The sequence below is a fragment of the Leuciscus leuciscus genome (assembly GCF_965113295.1).
Source record: "Leuciscus leuciscus genome assembly, chromosome: 7".
Taxonomy (NCBI): Eukaryota; Metazoa; Chordata; class Actinopteri; order Cypriniformes; family Leuciscidae; genus Leuciscus; species Leuciscus leuciscus.
In genome coordinates this window covers 28,644,543-28,664,099 of record NC_138731.1, presented here as the reverse complement: position 1 = coordinate 28,664,099, position 19,557 = coordinate 28,644,543, and the positions used below count along the sequence as shown (strand labels likewise).

General features: G+C 36.8%; 1 protein-coding gene across 3 annotated transcripts; it reads left to right on the top strand.

The window, feature by feature from the left end:
• The first annotated feature begins 6,747 nt into the window (after positions 1-6,747).
• Positions 6,748-16,411, top strand: poglut2 (protein O-glucosyltransferase 2). 3 transcript variants are annotated; one of them, XM_082176392.1, is made up of 11 exons: positions 6,754-6,832; positions 7,036-7,153; positions 8,815-9,020; positions 9,090-9,295; positions 9,433-9,510; positions 9,915-10,087; positions 10,479-10,716; positions 10,819-11,028; positions 11,680-11,769; positions 13,890-13,994; positions 15,616-16,411. In XM_082176392.1, exons 3-11 carry the CDS (start codon positions 8,939-8,941, stop codon positions 15,631-15,633), a joined length of 1,200 nt encoding a protein of 399 aa, XP_082032518.1. In that variant the 5' UTR covers positions 6,754-6,832; positions 7,036-7,153; positions 8,815-8,938; the 3' UTR covers positions 15,634-16,411. The 3 variants fall into 3 exon arrangements, with proteins under 3 accessions (XP_082032517.1, XP_082032518.1, XP_082032519.1); XM_082176393.1 differs by having other exon boundaries at positions 7,036-7,157; XM_082176391.1 differs by having other exon boundaries at positions 6,748-7,153; positions 15,616-16,410.
• Positions 16,412-19,557: the final 3,146 nt, after the last annotated feature.

Here is a 19,557-nt window from a genome sequence, read left to right as displayed (position 1 = left end):
CAGACCAAGTCTGCAAAACTAAAAGCACATTACGTGCTTTACACTCAGTTTGCTATTGTAAAATAAACTTTTTGCAAAACTCTAAGCACAGTTCTCTACATTACACACATCTTTCAAAACTAACAGCTTTTTTGTTTCATTTGGGAAACACTGCCATTTAAATGCCACATTAATTGAATTGAATCATGATGTCATGTATTTACAGCATTTTACCTGCTAGAAATACATGCTCAGTTTTAATGTTATTTTAAGGTGGGGTACAATTAAATGAACGCAAAACTCAGCATTTTGTTCACGTAGCCCCTTCTGTCACCTCACGTACCCCCAGGGATAGGGGAGAGCGGGGCACAACCTAACGCGGGGCTAGTTGTAACACCCTAGTTTTAAATACTTCCACACATGCTAGCATGATGAAACTTAGTGTATTTACTCAATGCCATTTCAACACTCTATAGAGAAAAAATGCGTCAAAATTCAAATCTTTGGAATATACCAAATTGAAATGAAATGGACGGACACCACCGTCTCCGGAAAGAAACCACCGTCTCCGTCACGGACACCACCGTCTCTGGCACGTATCCGCCGTCTCCAACACGGACACCACCGTCTCTGGCACGGACACCAACGTCTTCGCCACGGACACCAATGTCTCCGGAAAGGACACCACCGTCTCCGGCACGGACACCAAAGTCTCCAGAACGGACACCAACGTCTCCGGAAAGGACACCACCGTCTCCGGCACAGACACCACCGTCTCCGGAACGGACACCAACGTCTCCGGCACGGACACCAAAGTCTCCAGAACGGACACCAACATCTCCGGAACGGACACCAAAGTCTCTGGAACGGACACCACTGTCTCTGGAATGGACACCAACTTCTTTGGAACTTAAAGAGATCCCACGGACACCACCATCTCCGGCACGGACACCAACATCTCGAATTATGAAAATCGAATTATTGATATAAAAAATGTAGGCTACATTGTTACTAGCAATTCAATTGCTGATATCAAGAATGGACCTTTCAACTAGTGACAACTGAATTCTTGATATCGAAAATAAAGAATTTACTAGTAAGAATTGTATTTCTGATATGTGAAATTGGAATTTCAACTAAGAAATCAATTGTTGATATCAACAATTGAATTTGAATGGCAGCCTATGGTGACATTTCACTATATATACATATATATATATATGTATATATATATATATATATATATATATATATATATATATATATATATATACACTCACCTAAAGGATTATTAGGAACACCATACTAATACTGTGTTTGACCCCCTTTCGCCTTCAGAACTGCCTTAATTCTACGTGGCATTGATTCAACAAGGTGCTGAAAGCATGCTTTAGAAATGTTGGCCCATATTGATAGGATAGCATCTTGCAGTTGATGGAGATTTGTGGGATGCACATCCAGGGCACGAAGCTCCCGTTCCACCACATCCCAAAGATGCTCTATTGGGTTGAGATCTGGTGACTGTGGGGGCCATTTTAGTACAGCTAACTCATTGTCATGTTCAAGAAACCAATTTGAAATGATTCGAGCTTTGTGACTTGGTGCATTATCCTGCTGGAAGTAGCCATCAGAGGATGGGTACATGGTGGTTATAAAGGGATGGACATGGTCAGAAACAATGCTCAGGTAGGCCGTGGCATTTAAACGATGCCCAATTGGCACTAAGGGGCCTAAAGTGTGCCAAGAAAACATCCCCCACACCATTACACCACCACCACCAGCCTGCACAGTGGTAACAAGGCATGATGGATCCATGTTCTCATTCTATTTACGCCAAATTCTGACTCTACCATCTGAATGTCTCAACAGAAATCAAGACTCATCAGACCAGGCAACATTTTTCCAGTCTTCAACTGTCCAAATTTGGTGAGCTCGTGCAAATTGTAGCCTCTTTTTCCTATTTGTAGTGGAGATGAGTGGTACCCGGTGGGGTCTTCTGCTGTTGTAGCCCATCCGCCTCAAGGTTGTGCGTGTTGTGGCTTCACAAATGCTTTGCTGCATACCTCGGTTGTAACGAGTGGTTATTTCAGTCAAAGTTGCTCTTCTATCAGCTTGAATCAGTCGGCCCATTCTCTTCTGACCTCTATCATCAACAAGGCATTTTCGCCCACAGGACTGCCGCATACTGGATGTTTTTCCCTTTTCACACCATTCTTTGTAAACCCTAGAAATGGTTATGCGTGAATATCCCAGTAACTAAGCAGATTGTGAAATACTCAGACCGGCCCGTCTGGCACCAACAACCATGCCACGCTCAAAATAGCTTAAATCACCTTTCTTTCCCATTCTGACATTCACTTTGGAGTTCAGGAGATTGTCTTGACCAGGACCACACCCCTAAATGCATTGAAGCAACAGCAATGTGATTGGTTGATTAGATAATTCCATTAATGAGAAATTGAACAGGTGTTCCTAATAATCCTTTAGGTGAGTGTATATGATCATAAACACCACCCATCTTTGCACGCCATTGAATATGTATACCAACTCCTTTTCCTTAAAACAACTAATGCCATGTAATGAGTAAGTAGGAACGAGATGAGAGTTAACAGATGAAATAACCACAACATTTTTTTTTTTTTAATTTATAAAAAAAAAAGACTATAAAAAAAACAAACAATACAAAATACCTATGGTCCTCTAGGGGGGTTCGGGGGCATGCTCCCCCGTAAGAAAATTTTGTGCATTTTAATTTTAAATTCATCAATCTGTTGCACTTTGAGAGTTCAAAATTAAAAGCTCCAACCCATATTCAGTGTGCATATTGAACAAAGAAAAACTCAATCCTCTTTTTGTTAGTCTGTCTACATTACACTAATGATAGTTATAATATTAATCCCATGGCAGTAATAGCCATATATTGTAAAACAAATGCACTGAGAAATAAAGGAAACTTTCATAATTAGTTTTGTAGCCTACTAATTTCTATACTTGAAAGTGATGATCTTTTTTTGATCTTTTATTTATCTTTTATTTTGATGGAAACTGCATCGAGCTTTTATTTTGGCGGAACAAAATCAAAATTGATTTTGGTTTACAAACGCGTCTCATTACAATTCTAGTAAAATTCGGTAATCGTTTAGGCGGCAGGTATAAGGCTGCTGCGGCGCTACCAGTCACTTTAAGGGATTTTTTTCTCGATTGATTACATTCACTTATTCTCATCAAGAAAGTTGTTTTTACAATTGTGTGTGAATGTATCTATTCGGGCGCAAAGAAGATGCAAAAGATAACTCACGCACTGTTTCATGCGCACGAAAACTAATCAAGTTATTTTTAATAGCAGTGAGATTATACAGTAGCAGCACTGATCTGATGTACATGTCGATCAGTGAGTGGTGGCCTATTACAGCTGGCAATGCAATACGTGTATGTATCATTAAATGTCTGTCTCACCTCAGCCGTCGGCCCGCCCTGCTGACATCTTCACTGAAGTTTTTTGCCGGCCTTCCAGCAAATAATTCATTTATTTTCACACATTTGGTGGCCTCTGCTTCAAGTGCTTGTCGTTTTTTTCTCTCTCAACTTATCGGCCCCTCCTTTACGTCTAGAGATTTTGTTGACTATCGTTGCACATCATCACATCAGTAGGCTATTTGTAGTCCATTATAACATCTACAAAGACAGCCTGCATGCTTTCAATATGGAACTAGGCAAAGCTAGACAGACTTTCTTCTCAAATATTATAAACAGCAATTTAAACAACACACGCACTCTTTTTGCTACTGTAGAGAGACTGACAAACCCCCCAAGCCAGATTCCCAGTGAAATGCTCTCAGACAACAAGTGCATTGAGTTTGCTTCTTTCTTCTCTGAGAAAATCAATAATATCAGAAAGGTGATCAGCACATCCTTGAGTTGCGCTGGGGTCAGACAGATCAGACCACCTGAGAAAGTAGTTACTATGTCTGATTTCAAAGAAATTGATGGCAAAATTTTGGAAGAAACCGTACAGCACCTTAAAACATCAACATGTGCCCTTGACACACTTCCCACATCTTTTTTCAAAAGTGTGTTAAACAGTTTAGAAGCAGATCTTCTAGAAGTGGTAAATGCCTCACTTCTCTCTGGGAGTTTTCCAAACTCCCTAAAAACTGCAGTTGTCAAGCCCCTCCTGAAAAAGAGCAATCTGGATATGACCATAGCAACTATAGACCGATCTCAAATCTTCCTTTCATAGGAAAGATCATTGAAAAAGTTGTCTTCGATCAGCTGAACAAATTCTTAAGTTCGAATGGATACTTTGACAATTTTCAATCTGGTTTCCGACCGCACCACAGCACAGAGACAGCGCTCATAAAGATAATAAACGATATTCGCTTAAATACTGATTCAGGAAAATTATCAGTGCTGGTACTACTCGACCTCAGTGCTGCATTTGACACTGTCGATCATAACATACTTCTTGACAGGCTGGAAAACTGGGTGGGGCTTTCTGGGATAGTCCTAAAATGGTTCAGGTCATACTTAGATGGGAGAGGTTATTATGTGAGTATAGGAGACCATAAGTCTGAGTGGACATCCATGACATGCGGAGTCCCTCAAGGCTCAATTCTTGTGCCACTCCTGTTCAACCTGTATGCTCCCAATGAGCCAAATAATGAGAAAGAACCAAATTGCTTACCACAGCTATGCCGACGACACACAGATCTACTTAGCCCTTTCGCCTAACGATTACAGCCCCATTGACTCCCTGTGCCAATGCATTGACGAAGTCAACAGTTGGATGTGTCAAAACTTTCTTAAATTAAACAAAGACAAAACTGAAGTCATTGCGTTTGGAAACAAAGATGAAGTTCTCAAGGCGAACGCATACGTTCACTCCAGGGGTCAAACAACTAAAAATCAAGTCAGGAATCTTGGTGTGACACTAGAGTCAGACCTTAGTTTCAGTAGTCATGTCAAAGCAATAACTAAATCAGCATACTATCATCTCAAAAATATTGCAAGAATTAGATGCTTTGTTTCCAGACAAGACTTAGAGAAACTTGTGCATGCTTTCATCACCAGCAGGGTGGACTATTGTAATGGACTCCTCACTGGTGGTGGTTGAGGAGAGATCCCCTGATATGATTGTAAAGCGCTTTGGGTGTACAGTAGTACATATGAAAGCGCTATATAAATGCCCGATTCTCACTGGCCTTCCCAAAAACACCATACGACAGTTGCAGCTCATACAGAACGCTGCCGCCAGGATTCTGAGCAGAACCAGGAAATATGAACATATCACACCAGTCCTCAGGTCTTTACACTGGCTCCCAGTTAGATTTAGGATTGATTTTAAAGTATTATTACTGGTATATAAATCATTCAATGGCCTAGGACCTCAATACATTGCAGATATGCTCACTGAATATAAACCCAACAGATCTCTCAGATCATTAGGATCATATCAGCTAGAAATACCAAGGGTTCACTCTAAGCATGGCGAGTCCGCTTTTAGCTATTATGCCAGCCACAGCTGGAACCAGCTTCCAGAAGAGATCAGATGTGCTCCTACAGTAGTCACATTCAAATCCAGACTCAAAACACTTCTGTTTAGCTATGCATTTACTGAATGAGCACTGTGCCGCTGTTCGTCCGACTGTTTGTTTTGCTTTCAAAAGATCAAACTATATGCAAGGTGATAGAGAGGGTTTTAATTATGGTCAGCAGGGCATTTAGCCCGTAACTGTAAATGCCCACTCAGAAGGTGAAAGTGACGTGTATTAATGTGGGTTTGAAAGTAGAACAGTATTCTGAGAAAGAATGTGAATCGGAGTGCTAAAGAAAGTGAAAAGAACGTGCGAGTAAATGAGGGAGAAAACTAAATTAAAGGAAAGTTGATAGATGGAAGTTGTAAGAAGATTGAAGGTTAAAAGAAGGTTGAAAGATTTAAGTCTTAAGGGAATCCTTTTGAAGGAAAGATCTATAATAATATTCTTTTATTTTTATTTTTTATAAGTAGCTACTGTATGTTATTTTATTTTTCTAAACTGTTTTAATTATTCTTATTTTTTTTATTTTTTTTTATTTCTTCTATGTAAAGCACTTTGAATTGCCATTGTGTATGAAATGTGCTATATAAATAAACTTGCCTTGCCTTATTCGCTGCAGTTGTAAAGCGGCCGCTTTGCAAGTCTATAACTTGATTCTGATTGGCCAATGCTCAGTGAACATGTCACATATGCTCATCACACGTTTAACCTACCTGTCAGTCTCGCAGCTCGCATCAGCTTCATGCGGCCAATGAGAGGCCTATACAATAATACACTTACGAATATATTGATATTTTAATTATTTAAAAACAAAATACATCACGCACCGGCCCACCGGGAATCTCCCGGTAGTCCCGATGGCCAGTACATAGTTTCAGAAATTGTGTGTAAGCAATTTGAAAAAACTGTAATGCCTTTAAATATTTACCATGGTAGACCTACCATTGCAGTGAGTGACAATTAAGTCATTGTTGATGGAATCGCTTCAATAAAATAATTTTTTATGACTGTGATGGATAATACTAATTTACCACAGGTTTGCTGTAGTAACAATACCGTGTTCATTTTTGTACGTGTTATAAGATCATAATTTGTGATTGACGGATCCGCTGTGCAGCCTACAAAAGATGAATAGCGCAAACGTCTTTCCTCTTCCTATTACACAGCCAATCAGCTTCCAGTTAGTTGCGTCATTAGCGTACGCAAGGTGCGAACGACCAATCACATGAGCGCATTGGGTCTGTTACAGAGATTCTATCACGACGAGGTTGTCTGTGGGTTAGTTTGCACATCGAACCGCTGGTATTTCGGTGAATGTGAGTATGTGGTAAAATGTATCATTAGTGTTTTTAAGCAATGTTTTATTATGAGCTCTTAAGAGGGTTGTCATTCTGATGAGGTGATGCACTAGCATCCACAAAGCATCCACTACTGAAAGTGCTCTCACGCTCCATGAACATGTTGAGAAAACTTTTGCTGCTCTTGATGCCTTGCATCGTTTTCATGACGCGGAGATCAGAGGCAGCAGCGGCGCCCAGCGCGAGCAAAACTTTGATCTGGGGTCCTGGACTGGAGACTAACATTGTCCTTCCTGCTCGGTTCTTCTTCATACAGACAGTGGACACCACCGGACGAAAGTGAGTAAGTCCTGCAGAAAGACCATAATGGGGCGTTATGGCTTAGTGTTTAATATCTGACTACAGTAAAATTAAAGTTTTAAGTCGAGACTCAAAACCCGTCGAGACTTAACTTCACGTCCATTTTTTATGCAAGGAAAGACACTAACGTTACATGTGAATAGAAGAAATATGTGAATATCACCACCACACTTACCGGGCTGGTCACAGGACATTTAAGACAAATGTATTACAAGTTTTCCGAAATGTTGTTTAAATACCCAAATGAGATTGTCTAATTAAATATGCATGGATTTTGCATTTTCTGGACAGATATTTGAACATGGATAAAGCCATGTTCAAGATTTCATTTAGTTGACATTGGAGCTAAAGAGTTTAACAGAGTGGATTTTTGATAGTCAGAAAATATTTTTTTTCAGTAAATACAGTCATGTTTTTAGGAAATAAAATGTTATATAAATCAGGCGGATGATACATGAACAGACTTCTATGTGAAACCCTTTCAGAATTGGATGGGAAAGTTTGGTGTATGTACAGTGCTATCACGTTATGGTTATGGCTACACAGATTGGTGTATCACATTATGAAATAAATGTTTTTCTCCAAAACACATTGGGAACAATTATTAGAATCTGAAGGATCTGGAGAGATTCTGCATTGAGGAATGGTCTCTGATTTCTTGTCAGGTGTTGTCCAAATTCATCAAGAATTATAGGAGAAGACTCAGAGCTGTTATCTTGGGAAAAGGAGGTTGCAAAAAGTATTTAATAAAAGGGGGCAAATAATTGTTCCCAATGTGTTTTGGAGGAAAAACATTTATTTCATAATGTGATTTCCCCCCCCCCCCCCCCCCCCCCACTTTCAATTCTTTTACTTCAATGAAAGGTTAGATTTTTGCTAATTTATTTAATAAAACATCAAAAGGATTAACAATGCAGATGTATTTTTTACAGCCATCTTTGATCATATTTACCAAGGGGGCAAATAATTCTGACCAGCACTGTAAATGCTACTGAAGTGACAATTTCTGGCTCAGTGCATGAGAAAACAGCCTGATGTGTACTGTGCAGACACAAATACGTAAAGTGTTATAAAATAAACACTTCACTTTTGAATGTGTTCTATCCTCTAGTAAAAAAATAAATAAAAAAAAGCTCACATTTGTTCAGTTCCAACTAGAACAAAAAATGAAATCATACAGTAGTAGAACCTTCAGAGTTTCACCTAGATCATCTTATTCTGTTGTCATCTTGGTACTTGCCAGAGACTAATACACAGGTCTAAAGAACTGAGCATCAACTAAAAAGTACTATATATAAAGCATAAAAATAGGCTTATCTGCTGATCCTAAAGTGATACGAAGAACCATTGTAGAGCCTTTATTTAATCTAGATCCGCTAAAGGACAAATCAGTAGTGATTGATTAGTCTGTCAGTCTTTTATGATTGTACGTTTGTCTCTAGACTGCATTGTAGCAGAGACTGTGTTCTGTGATAAATGAAACAGCAAATGCCTGGTGAATTCCCAGGACAGGTCTTTCTTTGATTTTCGCCCAGGGTGGTGAAAGCATTTTGTTTAAGAATTAATTTTAAGGCATCAGTTTAATTCTGTCATGGCTCAAATAATAATGTCTTTGACATTTTGAATGTCCTTATCTTTAGTTTCACGACTTCTCCTGGAGAGAAAACATTCGAAGTGACAATTACATCTCCAACAGACCCTTATGCCAGAATCTGGATCCAGATTTTAGACCGGAACGACGGATCCTTTTTAGTTCGGTACCGCATGTACGCCAGTTACACAGATCTGCACATTCACATTCTGTTGAAAGACAAGCTGGTGGGGAAATCACCTTATGTGCTTAGAGGTGAGAAGAATCAAGTCTACTTTCATGATACAGAGATGAACAATGTGTAACCTATTTCTCACTACCCAGGTGCAGTGTATCACGAATCATGTGACTGCCCAGAGCCCAGTGGTGCATTATGGGAGAAGAACATGCACTGTCCGGCCTCATTCTCTCAGATAGAGAGTGATTTATCTATCTTTCCCAGTGTGGATCCAGATCGTAATGCCCATGAGATCCTTCAGCGCTTCGGGAAGAGACATAGCCTGTGCCACTACACCATCAAAAACAACCAGGTACACACACATATACACATTCAATGTGCTCATTACAATCTTTCTGTAGCCTAGAACTACATAAAGAAGCAAGTAGATGCCAAAGTTTGGAATATGTCTCATAATGGCATGTGCCTTTGTATGATTTGTTACTGTAGGTTTATATAAAAACACATGGAGAACATGTTGGATTCAGGATCTTCATGGATGCCTTCCTTCTGTCCCTCACACGTAAAGTGAGTATTAGCTCCGTATACTGCAACTTAAAAAAATGTATGTACATAAATTATGTGAAGTAATAATAATAATGTTATTTATAAACACTTCATGTAGTATGTTCTCAGTCATTTACCTTCAGAACCATTAGATGGCACTGTAACATAGAGCGGTGGGAGGCATGCACACATTTTTTTTATTTGTGCACATATTACAAAGAAAAATACTTTTATGTAGTATTCAGTACTTATATTTTCATACACTACCTACTGTACCATTCAAAGGTTTGGGGTACATAAACACATTTTTTTAAAAGAAGTTAATACTTTTATTCAGCATGGACACATTCAACTGATTAAAAGTGACAGTAAAGACATTTATAATGTTACCAAAGCATGGATTTAATGCTTTTTTGTGTGACCAGGTCAAGCTTCCAGACATTGAATTTTTTGTGAATTTGGGGGACTGGCCCCTGGAAAAGAGACGGGCCTCTGAGATGCCCAGCCCAATCTTTTCATGGTGTGGCTCCAATGACACACAAGACATCGTCATGCCAACTTATGACCTCACCGAGTCTGTATTGGAGACTATGGGCAGGTAAAGAAAACTGAATTGTAAATCTTTTTTAACTTTTTATGGAACGACGTAAAACTTTTTATGGAGTACAAAGACTTTTAGGAAAATGTTTAACATAGAAAAAATTAGAAAAATGCAGTAAGGTAGTATTTTCACTATTGGTCTCAGATGTGGATAATGAGTGAATTATTTTATAAGATGTAAATTAATTTGATGTTAAGTAAAATTTGTTTCTGTTCATGAAATCAAGATGCAATATCTATTCTAACCTTTACACAAATTTTACAACAAAAAATGTGATGAGGGGAAAAATAATAGAAAAGTTCAGTATTATGTATAGTAAAATCATTGAATCATTACATAACATTAGGAAATAAAATATTTGTTCTTTGATCATTTTGTTTTGTGGCAGAGTGAGCCTGGACATGATGTCTGTCCAGGGACACACAGGTCCAGCGTGGGAGCAGAAGATGAGCAAAGCATTCTGGAGAGGGCGAGACAGCAGGAAAGAGCGTCTTGAGCTGGTTAAACTGGCACGAGCGAACTCTGCCATGCTGGATGCCGCCTTAACCAACTTCTTCTTTTTCAAACATGATGAGAGCCTTTATGGGCCCCTCGTCAAACATGTGTCCTTTTTCGACTTCTTTAAGGTGCGTGAATTGCACATAGCTTCAATACACACAGCATAGGTTTTTTATGTTTCATGTAGTGTTATTTTTTAACTGAGGTGACGTGTATGTTTCTCTTAACAGTATAAGTACCAGATAAATGTGGACGGGACGGTCGCAGCATACAGATTACCTTATCTGCTTGCAGGTGACAGTGTGGTGTTAAAACACGACTCCATCTATTATGAGCACTTTTACAAGCAACTCCAGCCGTGGGTGCACTACATCCCCTTTAAAGCTGACCTCAGTGACCTAGTGGAGAAGATCCAGTGGGCTAGAGACCACGATGAGGAGGTACATCATCCCCATTCACACACAAACACCTCATTTGAACACAAAATAAAGTGAATAAAAAATTTTGGGAGCACAGATTTTTTTTAATCTGGTATGACCATATTTGGATTATCAATATTTTAAATAAATGTTGAAAAATCTCGAATCAAGGTCATGCATTGCAGTTATTTTACCTTGTTTTTAGGTATGAGACACAGCAGAGAACCTAAACCCCTCTTGATAGTCGCATATTGCTTTTATAAAAATAGTATGAATAATATGATAAGACACTAGTTTTCAATAGTTTAATTAATAATATGCATTATATAGTTAATGTAATATAATGGATGGATAAGCATATGGCTGGAAGGTTGCCCTAAGGTTTATAGTATAGTATATATTACATATATATATATATATATATATATATATATATGTATATATATATTATACATGGACACATACATACAGAACTGTTTGAATTACAGATGTTGAAGTTATTCTTCTTCTGTTTTCAAAGCAGAAGGTTTACATGCAGCCTTGTTATGTTGCTGTTCAGTAGTGTGAGATTCGAGTGAAAGGGTTTGCAGTCAACACCCTTGATTGAAGCAATTGTTAACTGAACAAACAATCCTGCAACCTTTTCTTTTTTTCTTTTTTTTTATCTTATAGGCGAAGAAAATTGCCCTGGCAGGTCAGCAGTTTGCACGAACCCATCTGATGGGTGACAGTATATTCTGTTACTACTTCAAACTCTTCCAGGTAATATTTAATTTTCTTTCTTCAGTTCAGTGCTCTGGTGTGTCTGTTGTGGCAATGACTAGTACACCAAGAGCGGAAAGGTCGTTGTTTCGCTGACACTACAGATTTGTGGTTGTATGCAGGGTTTCCACGGGGCATTAAAAAGCCTTAATAATGTATTTTTCTGCTAGGCATTAAATTTTAAGAAACTTTACTGTGTATTTTTTTCATAGTACATCACAGTGCACGCTTCACCAGAGATGAGTAAGGGAGGGGTAACTACAAGTTAGTGCTAATTTAACTCCCAGAAGTGCTAATTTTACTCTCAATATCTCGAAGATGACCCGTTTCAGAGATGGTTGCCAACAACTAATGACAGCAACGAAGCCAAGCAATTTATGCCACAAGGCTTTTAAATTAGGTACTTTGGGAATGAAAGTGAATTTCTAATTATTTAGATTTTAAGAATACTTTTCCATCAGCTGGTTAAAATTTACAACATTGCGTGTGCATCCGCACTCTGATGTAAGCAAGTCCAACTTGGATGAGAATTATGAACGAGTGAAGGAGACGCACTGAATGAAACTCTCTGACAGTAGATGGCGCGCTGTTACCCTCTAACCCCGTAAACAAAGTATCTGCACTACTTTCTGTTTCTTAACAGTAGGCTACTTAAATGTTTCAAACAGCCATTCAAGTTCTGTTTACATATTACATATAATACAAAGTATTTTGAGAATAAGTTGATGGTAAGTTTGTTCTTTATGTGCGTACAGTATTTTCCTTTCTTCAGGTCTTGAAAAGTTGTAAATTTGATTTAAATTAGTTTTTTAACTCCTCTTTTTCTGCTCACATTATTTAGATTTTATGAACTTATCAGTGTGTATATCTTATCCTCTCTTGATCTTCAATCTTCTTCCAAGTTTTATGTTCTCAAGGACTCGAAAGCCAAAGGTCAGATAGAGCACGTCTTGCCATCTGCACGGCACACACATTAAGCGGTAATTTTACTGTATGTGTTGATAAGACTATGGTAATATGACTAGAAGCACTTTACTTTATCATATAATAAAGACTCATGAGCGTGTTTCTGTAAGATTCAATCTTTCTAGGTCTGCTGTGGGTATTTACTTTATACATATTCAGTGTTGGATCTATTTTCCCCATTATTTCCTAATTGTGAATTGTTCTGAAACTTGATATCTAGTAAATTAACCACAAAAACTTTTTCAAATTTATTCTAAAAAAGTCTTATTCTAAATCAGTAATCACTAATTGGTGGTTTTGTTTCTTTACTCTGTATATCAACATTCTCAAAACAAAGGACACAATTAATAATGATTATAATAACAGCATTGATATTTTAATAATTAAGAAATTAAGATTTTTAAATATATATGATTTATATCTAATCATTTATTATTAACAGTAATTTTGTTGTCCATATATTTTATTTAATACATATGTATTTTTGATGTGTATTATGTATTGTTTGATTTGTTATTTTTTTCTGTACATGTTGACATGTACACTTTGAGCTTGAGAAAGGCGCATTACAAATAAAATGTATTATTATTTGACCTTTTTAACACTGAGAGCTAAATATCTGTAAAGGCATTCACCTCACTAAATATAATATTTTCCTTTTTTTCCATCAGATTTTTTTAAATAATAATTTTTAGCTGGTCCCAAGTTTCCTGAGTGCTCACAGTAGTCATTGAGCACAAGTATCCCTGAGGTCATGAGCCTCAGCACTTTATGGTTTTCCATAACCATCGGCCCAAACATTAATCTTTAAACACACGTTCTGGCCTCAAAGCACTTCTCAGCAATAAACCTGTGTGCGTTTGAGGTGTGGAAGTGTTGGAGGTCAAGACCACAGCGGCTACTTGAATTTTATGTGATTCGTACTGCAGATAAAGATGCTTGTTTAGTGTGATGATGTTGCAGTTAATTAAAAATTTAAAGTAAAAATAAAAATAATAGAGCTTCACTAAGACAATGAAAAAGGGTGTGTGACTAATCACAAATTGTGTAGCTGAACTTGCATATTGAGAAATAAATGATATATTTTTACTGCTGAAATTGTGTACACCAAATAAACTTTCTGCACTCATCTAGCTCTGTGTTTTTGTTTTTAGAAGTACGCTGAACTGCAGGTCACTGAGCCCAAGGTTAGAGATGGCATGGAGCTGGTGGAGCAGCCAAAGGATGAACTTTTCCCATGTTACTGCGCAAGAAAACAGGTCTGTTCACCAAAGAAATCAAGAAATCACCAAAGATACAAAAGAAATCACCAAAATGTGTACATTCATTGTTAGTAATTGAACCTGTTTTACATAATAGTAGAGATTGATACTAAAAAGTCATCATTTCACAATAGTCTATTCTTAGGTATCCATCAAAATAAAATATCATAACCAAACTCCATTGGCCGCATTTACATTACATGGTTCAAGTGACCCAATTCCGAATTATTTTTTTTTCTCTAATGTGGCACAGATCGGATATGATCGTCGAATGTGTAAGCAGGAAAAAAACACATGGATTCCGATATTCTCAGATCGGTTTCAGGCCTCATTAATTTGTTGAAATAAATCTGATATGATCAAATATACATGGATTTTCGCCTGCCATGTAAGCGGACAGATCGGATATTCCCCTGTCAATGTGAGTCGTATAATATAGAAAAAGCCACGGTGGCGAATGACGTCAACTCAAGTTGCGTACAAGTCGCATTTTATTTGGCTATTGCATTCAGAAATAAAGTATACAGGTAAATAAATTGAAATCATAAACACTAGGCTATTTTAGTTTCCCTCACTCCACAACAACATCTTTTAAATTCAACGGATATTCAGAACAGAACAAGAATGAAAAATAAATGTAGGCTAGCTATATAAACGTCAAGCCAAAACAAATTAAAAGGCTAAACTAAAACAGAAACCGGCATTGGGCTGATGTAGCCTACCTCATTCGGCACAAATCCAAATGTTTCCATATTCACTGTATATTTGGATGCTAAACTATTATTTATTGTGTAAATGATGGGCTTTGTACTTCACTCGCATTCCATTATCAACATAAAACTTTGTGTTTCGACTTTGTGTTTATGCTGCTATTTGCGCATGTTAAACTAAACCCCTGGACAACATTTTTAGTTATTTTTAATGGATCACAGATTCACACTTATCCATTGTAATTTAATTTAATTCTAATTTAAAATCTTGCCAGTTATCGGTTAATGATCGGTTAACGGATGCCGTTTAAGAAAAAAAAAAAAACCCTGAAATGAACATCCCTAATGTCTACCTTGGTTGTTTCACTAAGTGTTGTTAAAATGCAGATATCGGATATGGGTCACTTTTAAAAGTTGTAAAGTGGTCGTCAAAAAAATTGGATATAGTCAGCAAATCGGAATTGGGCATCAAGACATGCAGTAAAATGCAGCCTTATTGAGACATGTATTCAAATTAAGCACTTTTGCATTTTTTAACAAAGTTTCAGTTTATTCTGTTTTATACTATTTATATAGTTACATAATACTGTTAATCTTTGAATTTTCTGCACAATAAAATAAAATATGTATTGTTAAAAAACGACAGGGACTATAAAAGTTGTAAGGTAGCAACAGTTTACCACCAAATGGCATAATGATGTACAAGTAAAGTTAATTAAGTATCTGATGGGTTTATTGTCATTTCATAAAGCAGACAAACTGGATTTATGAGGGCAATACACTGTTATGACTTGGACTGATCAGCAAATTACTCTGATAAAATGTTTATATGAATTCTTTAAGTCTGCAATGCATTAGTCCTGGATCATTTAAACATGTCTAATTGTTTTTGTTTTTGTATACTGTAGGTCAGAGATGAGCTGTGAGACCTCCTGTTTCATCATGTAACAGCGGCCATCACATTTAGATGGATTTGCACCAGAACATGTTTCTAAGGCCACATACTTGGTGCATCAAGTGTCTTGTGACTGCAATGTCTTAACTGAATGTTTCTCTTTTTGTATTAAATCTTTCTATTTCTACACTCTTGCTGGTCTGGTTTATATGAATTATATATTAGGACCATTTTTGTATAGAAAGTTTGATAGAAGGGCTTGCTTATTGCTTTAAAATCAGAGTAAACTTTAATATAAAATAACCATGCAATACTCAATGGAGACATATGTTCCACCAAGTTTGGACCAGAATAATCCTGTTATTTATTCGGAAAAATTAATTATAACAGAATAATTAGAATAAATAAGACAATTTTTTTTAGAGAAGACTTTAAGGTGTATGCCTATATAGAAACTGACTTAAACCTATCTTGAGAAATGTTTGAGTAAAAATCTAACATTAAGATCCAAACAAACTAACTTTTTTGAAAGGCTTTGTTTTTGAAGTGTTTCCTTAAAATAATAAAACGATGACAAGTGTGCTCCATGTGTCCGAATTCTTAGGATGCCTGAGGCGCATGCTTGCTCCTTTACTTTAGGTGGCGCTGTTAACAACGTGATTCATATGATCCGCATATGTCTGTCCCGTCCACGTGTGAGTGAGACAATTCTACCCGGGAATTTTGCTTGGATCCCCGAGCCCGTTCCTTCAACCACGCAAGAACTCACATTAAACTTCTATACTCTTTGACGCAACCATTAACCCCTAAATGGAGTTTTCAGAGGTATTTTCTCTATAAAAATTTGCACTGCATTAAACAAATGGGAAAAATTAGTGCATTTTGTAATGCCAAGCTTTACGAAGAATGTATTTATGAGAGCTTAGTTTTTGACACTTTTTGAGAGATTTTAATCGCGGAATATTACAGGAGAGTGTGAGCATCCCGTTCGAGCAGAAAGAGCTGGAGTGCGCGTTCACGGTCCCTGCTGACCTCAGCGCTGAATGCACCGCCGTGGTGTTGACTCACGGCGCGGGCGGAGACATGCACGCTAGACAGCTGGAGAGCCTCGCGCACGCTCTCGCACGTTCAGGAGTTCTGTGCCTGCGATTCTCCTGCAGGGCCGTGAACTTCATGTACAGATGCAGAGCTTATCTCACCGTTGTGGTAAGAACTTATTTTTCAATATCATATGCACATGAAATGTTTATATTGCAACCACATTTTATTATTGTGTTGTTTTTAATAGTAGACCAAAACGATACCAATGTATTATTACATAAATAATACTTGCAATTGTGCTATATCTACCAGAATTACTTAAAGAGCCATGAGAGATTTGCACCAAACAGAATTTTCTTGGGAGGTAGGACTAAATCTTTTTTTCTCCAACACTCTAATGGTATTTTTGACAAGCCTGAGAAAGTATACCAGATTTTCTGTGAGAGATGAATTTGTTTGTTTGATTGAGCAAAAGTGTTCTATTTTTGAAGGAGGAACTGAAAAATGTACAGATTCCATTTTGGTTTTTCGAGGCTTTACTTCTCGGAAATACATTTGCTTATGTCTAATAAATTCTCTTTGTCTACTTGTTTCCAGGGCGCTCTATGGGTGCTCGTACAGCTGTTGCTGTGTGTGAACGTATGCAGAGACAGAAGGCTGCAGTCCAGGGGGTTCTGTGTTTGTCATTCCCACTGCATCTACCAGGAAAACCACTAACATATGTTGAGCGGAGCAGAGGCCTGATTGCTCTGTCGGAAACTTCTGTGCTGTTTGTTTCCGGCACTACAGATAACTTATGTGAAAAGGTGAACACGGATGAGAAGTTTTCCATTGATCTGGGGCTTAAATTAAAGTTCTTCTTGTTGAACCTTTAAAAGGAATAGTTCACCCAAAAATAAGAAATCTTTCATACTTTTCTCACCCTCACTTTGTTCCAAACCTGTAGGACCTTTTTCTATAGAGCACAAAACAATGTGTTTTTTTTTTTGCTTTGTTTTTACACAATGAAAGTCAATGGTCAGTAATACCTTTTGGTTTTCAGCATTCTTCCAAATATCTTTGGTTTCCACAGAAGAAAGAATGTCATACAGGTTTGAAATATGAGGGTGAAGAAATGATGATTTTTGAGTAAACTAGCCCTTTAACTTGTTAAAATTTTTAAACCTTGATTATACCTAATCTATCACATTCTTTCGTATTTTATATTTCTTTAATAAAATACAAAGCTTATCCTTTGCTTTCTTTTCAGAGACTTCTAGAAACGATTAGACACGACATGAAAACCCCTTCTGTTGTTCACTGGGTCAAAAATGCTAACCATGGACTCAAAGTGCGTGGCAGAACACAAGAATCGGTACTGGAGGAAGTCAATCCACAGATTATTGCATGGGTACTACAACACAAATGAAATGTGCATTTATAAGTAAATAAATATTATTCTTACTGTTGGATGAAAAAAGATGGTGAGATGCTGAGCCTTACCCTAACCCTCATTATGTTACGCTGTACCTCATTATTTTAACTCCATTTCAGATCATTTATATAAGAATAATAAAGATCATAATATTATATATATATATATATATATATATATATATATATCGTTTTGTTTGGTTGTTACATAAACATAGCCTTTCTATGACCATAGCAGGTTAGTTTGCTAGACAAATTAACTCTAGAGAGGAGCATTTTGATAAATATATGTACTATATTACATTTAATATATTGTTACTCTTACATCATTAAAAAACATGTTATATTAATTAATTGTATATGAATGAGTTGGTAATGTTAACCTTTAATAACAATACCAGCTGACTGGTTTCCCTGTATGTTTACAGCATTAGTTGAGAGGTTTGTTTCCTTGAGAAAAATAAACATGTAGGCCCTAACTGATATTTTGTCAAATTAATCGATATTGAATCAAGAATGGAATCGATTCGCAAGCTTATGAATCGAATCACCCTTGGTGATATGTGGAAGACTGAATCAATGCAGGACTTATAGGCCTATATTCTGGAATAGCAACAGTAAATGTGTTAGTAATGGATGTTGTCACTTTGATAATTCAAAGTATAATAGGATATGAAGACATTGCAGTATTACAGTGAAAGCTTGAGTAAAGTCTTATTATAAATAATAACAGCTATTTTTATTTAAGTGTTTTTTCCCCCCTATGAAACACAACCAAATCCCCATTACCACCAACTGGTATTATTTGAGAGGTGTGCACAGTGTAATTAGGTTATTTTAAGTATTGTTTTCTTAAAATGTCGTATTTGTTAGGTGAATTTGGTTGATTTCAATATTACATTAAAAGCGGAAAAAGATCTGAAATGATGTTGTCTTTTTTGTTTTTATCTTCTTACAGCTTGTAAAAACAGTATGTTCTTATAATTGATGAATTATTCCCTAATTCTATGTTGTGCGCTTCGCATATAAATGCTTTTTATTATTATTATTTGTATTATGCTTTAAACAACAAAACAATACAATATACACACACACAAAAAAAAATTACATGCCAAAAAAAACTAAAAAACACTGTCTTACATTCATAGAGATACAAGACCTTTGTACCATTCAAAGATTTTAAAGACAGTACACAGATGAACGGTCTTAATAGTACTAGAAAACTCATTTTCAAAATCTTTAAGGACTGCTGAGAAAAGTTTTTTACTTACACATATGAATGTGAAATTTGACTAATAAAATTAACAGATAAATTACAATAGCTTTCTTATTCACACTGTTATCATACAAAATTACATTTTCAAAATGCAAATCAAAATTAAAGAGTAGACCTAACTTTTCCTTAATAAACATAGATGCCAGAAAATGTGGGATACTGTTTTCAAAAAAGAGCAAAAATAGCTGCACATCAATGTCTTTCTGAAACTTACTAAGGAAAGAT